Below are 13,062 nucleotides of genomic sequence, written 5' to 3'. Positions count from 1 at the left end.
TTTTTTCAAATAGCTTATATCTAAAGAAAGTTTAATAAATAGTACAGTGAGCTTTCGCATAGCTGTCCTCCAACTCATGAAATTGTTGGCCCCCTTGCTTTCTTCCCCTCTACCTACCTACGCAGCCCCACATGCTATTTTTGCTGAATTATTTGAAAGTAAGTTGCAGATGCTTCACCCCCAAACATCCATATGAATCTTTTAGGAATGGGAATCTTTTCTAACACAACCACAAAATGACCAAACCTAAGAAAATTAAATATTTCAAAATATCATCTAATATACAGTTCATATTCAAATTCCCCAACATTTCTTCTGTTTTATTTTTTCAACTCATTACCTATCATTAGTTGTCTCTTTTAGTCTGGAAGAGTCTCTCCTACCCTTTTTTTTTTTTTCCTGAAGTGAGAAGCCGGAAGGCAGTCAGACTCCCCTTGCGCCCGACTGGCATCCACCTGGCATGCCCACCAAGGGGCAATGCTCTGCCCATCTGAGGCGTTGCTCCATAGCAACTGGAGCCATTCTAGCGCCTGAGGTGGAGGCCATGGAGCCATCCTCAGTGGCCAGGTCAACTTTTGCTCTAATGTAGCTTTGGCTGCGGGAGGGAAAGAGACAGAGAAAGGAGACGGGGAGGGGTGGAGAAGCAGCTGGGCGCTTCTACTGTGTGCCCTGGCCAGGAATCGAACCTGGGACTTCCACAGGCCGGGCCAACACTCTACTGCTTAGCCAACTGGCCAGGGCCCCCCTACTCTCCTTTTTAAAAATTAAGTCATTGAATCTTGTAGGAACCTCAGCCACTTGTCACATAGAATGTCCTTCTTTATGCATTTATCAGATTTTTTCCCTTTATGGTTAGATTCAGTTTAAGCATTTTTGCAAGAGACAGAGGAACAGGTATAGACAGAGAGGAAGGGAGAGAGATGAGAAGCATCAGGTCTTCATTGTAGCACCTTAGTTGTTCACTGATTGCTTTCTCATAAGCACCTTGATGGGGGGGGGGGGTGGCTACAGCACAGCAAGTGACCCCTTGCTCAAGCCAGCGACTTTGGGCTCATGTCTATGATCCCACGCTCAAAGCCAGTGACCCGTGCTCAAGCCAGCAATCTCGAAGTTTTGAACCTGGGTCCTCCACATCCCAGTCCAACACTCTATCCACTGTGCCACCACCTGGTCAGGCTACACTTCCTCTTGGTAATCAGTGATCTATAGGATACCTCGAGGCCATATGCATGTCCTGTTCTCCAACAAATTTACAGTCCTTCACTGAGTCTGTGATTATGTTAGGAATTATAAATGATTCTTTAATACTATCATGGCTTGTTTACTAGCTAGCATTCTTACTATATTACATTTCATTGTTTCACTGTAAGACATGTTTTTTTAAAAAATCATTAATTTATTAATAAATTATTTGTAGTTTATTATTACTACTCTATTACCACCATAATTCTTGTTCAAGCTCAATTGTCCCAAATTTGACCTGTGGGAACCACTTTAAACCACCCCATGTCTGACACATTCCCATTAGTCCTTAAGTACTTCCTTGTATTGATTAACGCAAGCTTACTGTGTACATTTCCTACCCTCCAATCTGGAACCAGCCCTTTTGTTTCCCCAGATGATTATAACTCTCCAAATCAAATCCCTTATTTCTATTTTATTCAAGCCTAATGCCAAATCTCTGCTTCCCTTTGCACTTGCATCCACCAGATATAGAAACAAATATGAAGGAAATTTTTGTGAACAGCTGTTTCCAAAGGCAAATAGCACAATTCTCTCACCTACAAAAAAATGGGGATAAGTGTAAAAAGGCAGAGTGCCAGAAAATACAGAAACCAGCCAGTAGCTGCAAGCAGATGTGGGGTCAGGGATGAGTTCTAACATCTTTACTTTTTATTTACACTTACAATTAGCCCAGCAGCCTGGAAAATGTTAAGACTATTTGGATGATCTTCTATGAAAAATTATATATTTCCCTTTTCAGTAGATGCACTGCATATGTGAACCAAATTAAAACTTAGTACAGGTCTAAAATGTCCACCCACCATGGGATCTACAATTTCTGGCACAATGCATGGCACACAGAACTCAATATTTAGTGCATGAAACTAATTATAAGTCTTCCAGATTGGGAGGGGGGCAAAGGCAAGAAAAGAAGACACGAATACTGTTTTCACTCTAAGTCCCAAAAGCCCCAATAAGTATTATCTTAAGAATGATTTTAATACACTATAAAATGTTTGATTGTATTTATACTACTGATATATGCAAGTTGTCCCACTGATGACTTTCTTTTGTGTCCTAACGCAGACTGCAAAGGCTTGAAGTCATTTTTAAATTCTGTTGAATCCTTATAGTACCTAGCCCAATAGTAGACACAAAATAGGGATTCAGCAATGTTAATTTAATGACAAATGTCTGACTTCCAAGTTTCTCTTTGATCGAAAGAAGAGACTACTATCTCATTTCCTTCGACAGCCAAGAACGCTTCAGAAACTATCTTCATAAATTTAAGGACAATGCTTTTGGGGACAAAATGAAATACCATGTATTTTGAGCATTTCCAAAACAGAAGCTTGGCCACCTCCTGTTTTTTAAATGTTATAATTATTTTTGCCCACACTATTTAATACTCATTGTCCAGAATAAACTGGGTATTGACCTCTGGTCTCACCTCTATGCAGGCTTATTCCCAAGGACTCTACCTGGTACACAGCAGGCACTCAAAAAGTATTGGGAAAACTACCTTCAAAAGCCAAATTTTAAGAATTGACAACTAAAATAGTTTATAAGTGGTCTTTCTTAATATGTATTTTACAAACAGATCATTTTGACATATTTTACAATCATCAAAAACCTGCTGCTAAATGTCTTTTGTATATAAACATGTTATTAAATCAAAACACAAAAAATTCAAAAGTTCAAAAGTTTATTGCCAGAATAGCAAACTTCACAGACATCTTTTTAAAGTACACTGAAAATGACAAGCAAAATAAACAGAATACTTTAACCAAAGAAAAGACAAGATTTCTGCTACCATGCACATCTAGTCAAACTAATACCAAACCAGATAGATACATACGAGTATATGGGTCATACCATCCAGTCTAAAACTAAAGGAGGCTCATTCCAAAATGCTTAGGTTTGGGTGGAGTTTTTATTTCCTTGGCAAGGGTCAGGAGATGTGGGGGCAATTTTCTCTTAATACAGAAAATGGAAACATTTATGAGAAACAAAATGACTAAAATATTAATTATCCATTTAATTTTTATCTTCAGGAACAGAAATCTGTATTATAGGCCAAAAGAAGTTCAAGAATGAATCAAAATCTAAACATAGGAGAAGAAACAAATTCTAAATTCAATTTGTGCTATCCTTACAACTGATTACTTCAGATATACTATATCCAGTGTATTACATTAGTTAAGGTGAGCTAAGAAGATAAAAAATCCAGAACAGCCATTACTATTTGATTTTAATCCTTAAGCACAGAAAATTCTATCACTAAACTGCAAGCACTAGAGAGTCTTTATTATTTAATAAAGTGAAAATTCATATAAATGAAGTTAAGGTATAGCAATCATTTCCAACTGCCTCCTAGTGCCCAATAGAGCTACTGCTAAAGGAGTAGGAGTAAGAGTAGGAAGAATTCCCTGTTGCATCAAAGCTTCCTCTCCGGGACCCACTGAGAGAGCCAGAGCGGGAGCCAGAGCGGGAGCCAGAGCGAGACCCAGAGCGGGAGCCTGGGGCAGAAGACATGTTGTAAGGGCTAGGCAAGCCCTTGGATGAGACAGAGGCGGCCTCCAGAAGGCGTAAGCCAGTGACATCTTCCACCATGGAACGATTCATAGCATCCTTGTAGGATATTTTTAACTTGGTTTTGGGGCAGGTCAGGATTTTGGCATAGCTGCTGGTGTCTTGCAGCCTCTGAGCTGCTCGGCCGTCGATGAAGCCTTTTCTGATGGCCTCTTCCGTGCTTATCCTCCCATGCACTTCGGGGTCAATGAGGCCCCCAGTGAGGTACTGGAACTCTAGGAAGCGCTGACCAGCCTCATAGGGAAGCCATTTTTCTTTCACTGCCTCTGCTGCAGACATCTTCTTTCCCTTCACACCTTCAAAGCCAATGAAGGCTTTCTGAGCAGGCTTCAGCCTGGTGGTCATATCTTGGTCGATCAGGCCCTGGGAGACAGCATCCTGAAGTGACAGCTTCTGACCGGTGGTAGGGTGGATAATGCCACCCGTGCAGGCCTGAGCCTCCAGCAGCCTCTGACCAGTGATGCTATCCACGATGCCCCGTTCTATCCCCTCAGCAATGGAGATCTTCTCCAGGTTTTCCGTGTCAAAGATGGCTGCAATAGGGCTCGATTCTTCCAGGGGGTCAGAGAGAGAGCTTCTCTTAATGGTTAAATTCCTGACACTGGATATGGTAGAAATCTTACTCACTGACTCATGTCTAGAGCTGCTGAAAACGTCATCACTGAGACTACCACTCCCGCCACTGCTGTTGCCGACACCATTTTTCAAGGAGATCATATCGGCAAATTGAGTGAGGCTAAGGCTGCCAGATCGGTACTGATCGAAGAACTTTCTATCAATGAGGCCCTTGTCAATAGCATCTTGAATATCATACTGACTGCCTGTCTTTCTATCTACCAGGACCACCCGGGTGGAGCCATCAGACCCAGTGATGGTTATTTCTTCCCACTCACACTCCTGCTCACACAGTTCTTTAAAGGTGTCATAATCAATAAGGCCCTTCTTGTAAGCCTCTTGAACAGACATCTCCTTGTTGGTTTCGGGGTCCACAATGACCACTCTACGCTTCCTCAGGGTATTCTTCTGTGATGTCTGCACCTGTTTCTTCCTTTCTTTCAGAGGCAATAGACATAGCCCTGTTTCCTCATCCTTGATGCATCTTTCTTTCAGTTGTAGGTAAGTAAGATTTTCTTCAGTGTTTGGGTCAAAAAACCCTTTTGTATCATCACTGGGATCTGAGAGAATCTCACTGAGCTCCTCATTAAAGTAGCCCCTCTTGTATGCTATGTCAACTGGTAATCGGTGGCTCTCCTTCGGGTCGATGATCCCACCGGTTGCAATCTGTGCTTCTAATAATCGAATGCCATGGCCCTTCTCAATGAGCTCCTTGTTCATGGCTTGGAACAAAGAAATTATGTTTCCCGTTTCAGGATCATTGTACCCAGTGACAGCTCGTTCTGCAGACAGGAGCTTCTCTTTGAACTCAATACCAACCAGACCTCTTTTATAGGCTTCCTCTACTGGTAACCTCAAGTTACTCACAGGATCCACTATAAAGCCAGTAGCTGCTTGGGCTTCCAGCAACTCCAGAGCAGTACCAGGTCGGACCAAGCCAATTTTCATGGCTTCATAAATGCCAAGCTTCTGTTTTGTGGTCTCATTGTAAATGCCTGCTATGCAACTTGAACCCTGAAGAAAGTCCTTAATTCTCTCACCAACCTCATCATAAGAGATTCGACCTGACTCCAGTTCATTTACAGTGGATAGTCCCAATATACCAGAATCTACTAGCTCAGAAACAGGCACAGGCTGTCTGATTCCTTGGAAGGACATACTTCTCTTCTGTATTGACAGCAAGAGCAAACCAGTGTGAGGTTCGATTCTGCACCGTTCTTTCAGCTGCATGTAACTGACCTTCTTTTGGGTGACTGGATCCACAAAGTTTTTCTGACTATCACGAGGATCATTCAGGGACCGATATAAATCTCTGTCAATCAGCCCACGGGCCAAGGCTACATCTTTTGGCAAAAAGACACTGTTCACAGGGTCCACGATACCTCCTGAAGCAATCTGGGCTTCCAGCAGACGCATTCCGGTTTCTCTATCAATCAAATTTTTCTTGATGGCTTCTGAAAGAGATACTGTCTTGCCCGAAAATGGGTCATCAAATCCAGTGATAGCTTTTTCCGCTGTATATATTTGTTGACGGTCATCAAAGTCAATGAGGTCCCGAGCTATTGCACTGTCAACAGTCAGCTTCTCATTTCTGTGGGGATCAATTATACCACCTGTAGCTGCCTGGGCCTCCAGAAGCATGACTGTGGATTCTGGGGTGATCAGTTTCTTTCTCTTGGCCTCTACCAAAGAGTACTTTTCCTTAGGAGAGACAGAAGCTCCAGCGATAGCTCCTGCACCCCGAAGATAAGGCTGGATTTCAGAAGCAACTTCCTCCACTGACTTCTTTCCCTTCAGCAGCTTGTCCAAGGTTGTTTTGTCAATCAGCTGGCACTCATAGAGCTGCATCGCCGTCACCTTCTTCCTCAGCCCATCAAACACCAGCTTGGAGGAGTCCACCGTCCATTCATACTCAGTCTGGGTCTCCCGATGGGACCCATATGGGCGCTGTTTCAGTTTGTCAATTTCCCTCTGAAGTCGGGAACGTTCTGTTTCCAACTGTGACTGTGTCTCCCTGGTAGAATCCTCCAACTTGCGCCTGCACCTCTCCTCGATCCTCTTGATCTCTGCCTGGAGTCTTTCTGTCTCACTCCTAAGGCTGTTCTTCTCTCTCTCGCTCTTTTCTCTTTCTGACTCTATCTTTCTAATGGCCTCTTCTTTGCGGGAATATTGGGTTTTCCACTGATTCAGGTCATTCTGGACTTGCTGTTTCTCACACTCGAGGCGCTGTTTCATCCTACATTCTGCCTCTAGAGCTGCTTTCGCGCGGTTCAGCTCATCCTCCAGCCTCTGCAGCCTCATCTTGTCTTGCTCCAGAACTTTGATTTTCACCAGAAGGCTCTCTCTTTCTTGCACCACCTGAGTGCATTGACTCTTTGATTCCTGAATCCTATTAGATGCCTAGAATTTAAAAAGAAAGAAAAAGGGGGAAACAATTGGATTATATCGTATGACTACCATAATTTAACCTCTTTTCCTACATTAAAGAAACTTATTTTCTCTTTGTTTTCCCTGGCTTTACTGTTATTTTATCTTACAAATTCATGGGAAAAGATCTGTAGCTATATGTTGCCACTATGAGATATGGCTTCATATTTACTATTTTTTCCATAAAAAGAACTAAGAAAAGTTGTGGACCTTTCTTATGCTTTTCTTTTTTTAATTTTTCCATTGACTTGAGAGAATGAGAAAGGGGGAGAGAGGGAGGGGAATCAAGAGAGAGAGAGAGAGAAAGAAGCATCAACTCATTGTTTCTCTCAGTTTTTCCATTTAGTTGTGTACTCACTGGGTGCTTCTCATACATGCCCTGACCGAGGGTTGAACCCACAACCTCTGGCTTGCTGGATCCATACTTTATCCACTGAGCCATCCAGCCAGGGCCTATTAACAGTAATTAGGGTTTCAAAAAGATACGAGGAGTTGTGTTCCAGGTAATTACACCTGCTATACCTACAGCTCACCTGTTATACCTACACTAATGTGTTTTTTAAAAAGCAATACAAATCTTTCCATATATAAAAGACCCACACCCAGTCCCACACAAATATTGTCTATAGAAGTCAAACATATTAGAAGTTAAAGAAATCTTTTTTAAATTGGGGTTAAAAATAATAATAAAAGCCAAACAGGGCCATGATCAAGAGAGTAAAATAATGCATGCAGAAAAGTTATGTAAGCAGAGAGAAAAGGTGCTTTTAAAATGAAATAGACACACATAGAACATGGCTTTTATTTAAGAAAATTTAAATTAAAAATTTAGGTCGCAGCTAAGTAAGAGCTATCTTCTAAAAAATAGAGCAAAACACTCAGATAAAGCGATCTCAGATGTTATACCAATGCTGAAGTTCTAAAAGCAGGGCCAAACACAAGTTACACACAAACTGGCATTGCGGCAGTGACAGAATAGAAGGGCAAAGAGCATTCAAGTTACTTTAAAGCAGCTGTCTGGATGATGACAGATAGTAGTGATAGTGATAAAAAGAAAAATTAGATAAGACAATAATAGAGTGAATTGTTTGAGAGACAGTGGAGCTGTGATCAAATATTTGTGAATACCTCTAAAGCTTGCTTTTGGAATTTCTCAATTTCCTGTCTCAAATTTTCCCTCTCTCTCTGTAAATCATTAATCAGTCCCTGCAGTTCCAGGGTTCGGTTGTTGCTGATCTGCAGTTGGCTCCTTAGTTCAGAGATGGTTGCGTTTTTATCACTATTTGCTTCACTCCGGCCCCTCCTAAGGTCATCATATTCCAGCTTCAGGTTCCGTAGTTCTTCCTCCAACATTAGGTGCTCCTTGGTCAAATTCTCTGTCAGAGACTGCAGCCTCTCAATTTCTATTTTGCTTTCATTTAAGCTTCTGCTTTTATCTTCTATGGCCTTCTGAAAATGCTCATTCCTCAAGTGAGCCTGTTTGACATTGTCCTGTTCCTGGAGCAACTGCCGCCTCAGGGCCTCTACATCCAAGGAGAGCCTCCGCAGCTCTTCCTGGGTCCTCTGCTTCTCCCTCAGATGGCCATCCAGTACATCCCTCTGCTGCCGGAGGTCATCCTCACTCCTTTTCTTAACAATGGATGCCTGCTCCAGCTGCTGGGTCAGGCTGGTGATTTTTATCACTTGCTCCTTCAAAGACCTCCTCATGTCTTCCAGCTCCTCTTCTAGCTGCTTCCTCTTGGAGGAATCTTCTGAGGCTGTTCTCTTCAGCCGGTTCAGCTCCTCTTCCACTTTCTGCTTCTGCAACTGCAAGTCCTTCAGAGAGTTCTGGAATCTGGTAATATCCTGGTCCTTCACGGACCTCTCCTGGGAAATCCTTTCATAGTCGATTCTCAGGCGTGTCAGTTCTTTCTCCTGAATCTTTAACTTGCTTATCGTCTCTGTTGCACTATTATTTGCTCTCTGCAACTCATGCTGGGCCCTTTGTAGCTTAGCATTTTCATCTTCCAGGCATTTACGTTCATTTGTTTCTGTTTGTATAAGTTGTTTTAACCTTTCTATCTCCTTATTTTTATCCTGGATCGTCTTGGCTGCATCATCAAGGGACTGCTTGTATCTCAGACTCTCTTCTGTTCTCATCTGCGTGACCTGCCTCAGCTCAACCTCCAGCTGCTGCTTTCTCTGAGTCACCTCCGAGCCAGTGGCCTTTTGCTGCTGGACGTTTTCTTCCATTCTCCTGAGATTCTCCGTGGTCTGGGCTAACATGTTCTTCAGCCTCTTTACTTCTTCGGAAAGGCTCCTGTTCTCTCTGGTGAGGTCGTCTATCTGGGCTCGGTAGCCACTGATGTCGTCTTGCCTCTGCATAGTGAGCTGGTGGATGGTCGTCTTGGTGATGTTGATCTCTGTCTCAAACTGGTTTTTTAAGCTAATGATTTCCTCATCGTAACTGTTTCTTACCTTAGCCAGTTCATTTTCATATTCCCAGCGGCGCTTGGCCTCCTCCTGAAAGTCAGCTTTTAGTCTCTCAATCTCCTTATTTTTGTCCTGAATGGTCTTTGCGGCCTCTTCCAAGGACTGCTTGTGTCTTGCATTGTCCTCAGAGCGCTGCTGGATGACCTGCTTGAGCTCTAGCTCCAGATGCTGCTTCTTTTGCATCATCTCAGAGCCACAGGCTTTCTGCTGAAGGGTAGCTTCTTCAGCCCGCCTTCGCTGCTCTGTGGTCTGCAGGATGCTGTCATTCAGCCTGACGATTTCATCCTTCAGATCTCGATTTTCCCTGGAGAGTCTATCAAGCTGGTTTCTGAGACTTTTGGCATCATCCTCTTTTTGCATGGAGATCTCCTTGATGGTGGTCTTCGTAATGTTAATCTCTGTTTCAAACTTGTTCCTTAAATTACTCATCTCCTCATTATAGTGGTTTCTTACCTTTGCCAGCTCATTTTCATATTCTCTCTTCCGGGCCCCCTCCTCCTGCAGAAGAATCCTCAACCTTTCTATCTCGAACTCCTTCTCTTTGATGGCTTTTTCAGACTCTATTTTTTGCCAGCCAAGGCTCTCCTTTTCACATTGTCTTGCTTTCTGCAGTTGGTCATAGTCACTCTTCTGTTGGTCAAATCTGTCTTCCATGGCCTTTCTTCTTCTCTTTTCATCTTCGATCTCATAAGTCAGTCTGGTGATCTTCTCGTTGAGTTCTTTTATTTGGCTGTAGCACTTGTCTAGATTTTGCTTAGCTGCCTTTCCATCCAGCTCAGCCTGTCTCTTTAGCTCCTCCAGGCTCACAAGCTTGGCTTTGAACTGGGAACACTCTGTCTGGTATTTCTGCAGGTTCTGATCCAGGAATTTGTTCTTATTGCAGTTTTCAGAGTTGGCATCCCGGGCCAGTCTGAGCTCCTCTTCCAAAACTTCAATCTTGGTATTTTTAAGCTATAAAAGTAAAATCAGAAATATGTTAAAGAAAACCATCTCATATCACAAGAAAGAAGCAGTGCTTTTTCCTTCCCAGACCAGTGTTACATTTTCATTTTTCTTTATACACCCACATACAGCATACATACAAGCATACACACAAACATACACACACAAGCACATACATAGTGATATAAATCAAAAACTTCTTGACAAAAATTGAAAAAATCTGTCTTTTCCTAATTCCATCAATTGCTTATATGCTCTTGAATTGAGTATATGTAAATTTTTAAAAATGATGTATATATAGCTTTGAGTTTCAGCCTCCTCATCTATAAATGATGTAATTCCTTCCAAGATCAAAAGCTTATGATTTCATAACTTATGTTTCTTTATTGATTCAAGGCATAAAGTAAGTTCCCACCTAAACTCAATTCAAGTCTTAGAACTGAGTAGTAAATGAAACAATTACTCAATGTGAAAAATTCAATGCAGCTTGTCCGAGATAGTCTTAAGTCTTAATTGAACACAAAGAAATTAAGCAAATTCCTCAACAAAACTACAAATGACATTAGTGGTTTGGGAAAGTTAAAATAACTATAATTTTCCAAATATTTCTGAAGGCATTTTGAGCAGTGTACTAGGGCATGGGACTAACCCCAGGCTCATGAGCAAGCTGCACTTTACTAATTATGTATAGAAAATACACAATTACCAGTAATTATGCCCAAATCCATATTATAATAGGTAGGAATAAAGTCCTCTATTTTATTTTTTGAGGCTTCAAGGAAATAGAATAAGTAATTTACCTTCAGATCTTCCAAACTTTTTAGCATCTCACTCAAGAATCTATAATAGTCTCCAGACCTTGTAAGTAGTTCTATGTACCGAGCGTGCATATCTGCAGCCTTGGAGGAAAGAAGAGGAAAAAGAAAAAGAGGTATTACATTCCACAAAAGTCCTATACAAGCTGATCAATTTTGTTTTCTAAAATAACATAATAGTAAAGTTATAATTTAAAGAGTAAATTCTCATGCATACTAATGCCAAGTTCTAGCAGTACATCAAAATAAAGGGCTAAAAGCACTGTAATCCATCCTCATCACTCCAGGGTGTTTCCCTAAACTGTCTGACAGGTGATGTTCTCTGACATCTTTGGGGAAGTTATCTTTTATAAATCAACAAGATATGTTCCACTTTTAGACATCTCCCTCATCAAATCCAGAATTCAAGCTTAATTTCTGCAAAGACTATTCTATAGACAACAGACTCAGACTTCTACTGATCATTTCCTAAAATGCATCACATACAGATAACTTACACTACAAGGAGCATAACCTACTCTTCAACCTTTTAGATTGGATGCCCTATAACAAGGGATGAATTTAGGGACTGCAGGGAAGACAGAAAGGGGACAAAGAAAAGGGAAGAGGTCAAAGGAAGGGCAGGTCATAAGAGATATGGAATGACATACATACCTCCTGCAGAATCACCCCAGAAGGAGACTGAACCATGGTCCTTTTAATAGGTATGTTCAGTAGAGTTTCCAGTCCTGAGGTGTAGGATGCCAGCTGGAGTTCATAATCCTGCAGAATAACAGAGTTTAAGAAAAACATACTTAGTGAACTTAAAAGGAATCACTGACAGCTACAATTTCACAGTTTCACTGACAGCTACAATTTCACAGTTTCAAATCATCAAACTGTATTTCTGTTGACCCACCCCAAAGTCTATCATGTGCAGCTAGTGCCCAGGCAGCTAACATACATGATTAAACCAAGTAGTACACCTTTATATGCAAATTTGAGAATTCTGCACATGCCACCAGTCTAAAGAGTGAACACTAGCTCATTCCTTCAAGTATTGCCAATGTGCAATGAATGCAAGTTAATGGATAACAAATTTTTATGGTTTGTTCAGGAGAGAATATATAAAATCAATAATTGCTGTGCTCAAGAAATTTATCATCTTGAAATTGAATCAGAAAATTATGCAGTTAATAATATTCTTGATGAGCCTGGCCTGCAGTGGTGCCGTGGATAGAGTATCAACCTGAAACTCTAAGATAGTGGGTTTGAAACCCTGCACTTGCCCAGTCAAAGCACATACAACAAGCAATCAATGAACAAAGTGAAGCAACTATGAGTTGATGCTTTTCATTCCCCACCCCTTCACCTCTCTCTGTAAAATCAATAAATAAAATCTTTTAAAATAATTATAATATTCTTGATGAAATACCAACATTCTTTGTAAAAACCAGCATACCTTAATTGAATTTGCACAAAGTTCAGCAATTTTTTGTACTTCTTCTGATTTGTCTCGTTTGCCAGAAATTTCATTATGCAAGTTCTACATAAAAAATAAAATATTTACAAATATTAAAGTGTATAAACATTTTTAAATAAAATGTTATTTCACTCTTTAACCACTTTTACTTGCTTGTTTGTCTCAGTTTATTACTACATATACTGATCTCATACCCTCACAGTTAAAACTTTAGGAGACAAGCATATGTTCTATTCAGAAGAGAAAACAAAGCTCTTTAACTTCTTATCTACCTAAAATGTTACTTTCTAGTCAGCATTCTTTTCTGCTCCTTTCACTTTAATTTACACAAATTCTTTAGTACACCATTATATTATTTCTGTATTCATAATTGCATTTCTTTGTAAATATGTGGGCAGTCTTGAAGCATTCACAAAATAGGCTAGGCTAGTAACATTAATCATTTCAAATCTAGGCACTGCTAAGAAAACCAGAGGAATATACAGCTTACACCCAAATAATTTCAAAACAGCT

General features: G+C 40.9%; 1 protein-coding gene across 3 annotated transcripts in view; it reads right to left on the bottom strand.

Annotated features, from left to right (window-relative positions):
- Positions 1 to 2,912: 2,912 nt before the first annotated feature.
- Positions 2,913 to 13,062, bottom strand: part of DSP (desmoplakin) — a 43,986-nt gene continuing 33,836 nt past the window's right edge. Inside the window, exons 20-24 of one of the 3 annotated variants that reach the window (XM_066268452.1) lie at positions 12,529 to 12,612; positions 11,742 to 11,849; positions 11,073 to 11,171; positions 7,987 to 10,281; positions 2,913 to 6,831 (exon numbers count right to left, since the gene is read on the bottom strand). In XM_066268452.1, the coding sequence (XP_066124549.1) occupies positions 3,598 to 6,831; positions 7,987 to 10,281; positions 11,073 to 11,171; positions 11,742 to 11,849; positions 12,529 to 12,612 (5,820 nt within the window). In that variant the 3' untranslated portion in view covers positions 2,913 to 3,597. The remainder of the gene's footprint in view (positions 6,832 to 7,986; positions 10,282 to 11,072; positions 11,172 to 11,741; positions 11,850 to 12,528; positions 12,613 to 13,062) is intronic. The other 2 variants (XM_066268453.1, XM_066268454.1) reach the window with 2 other exon arrangements.

Source organism: Saccopteryx bilineata, chromosome 3 (assembly GCF_036850765.1).
Source record: "Saccopteryx bilineata isolate mSacBil1 chromosome 3, mSacBil1_pri_phased_curated, whole genome shotgun sequence".
NCBI lineage: Eukaryota > Metazoa > Chordata > Mammalia > Chiroptera > Emballonuridae > Saccopteryx > Saccopteryx bilineata.
Note: the sequence above shows the minus strand (reverse complement) of the source record. Positions and strands in the feature narration are given on the sequence as shown.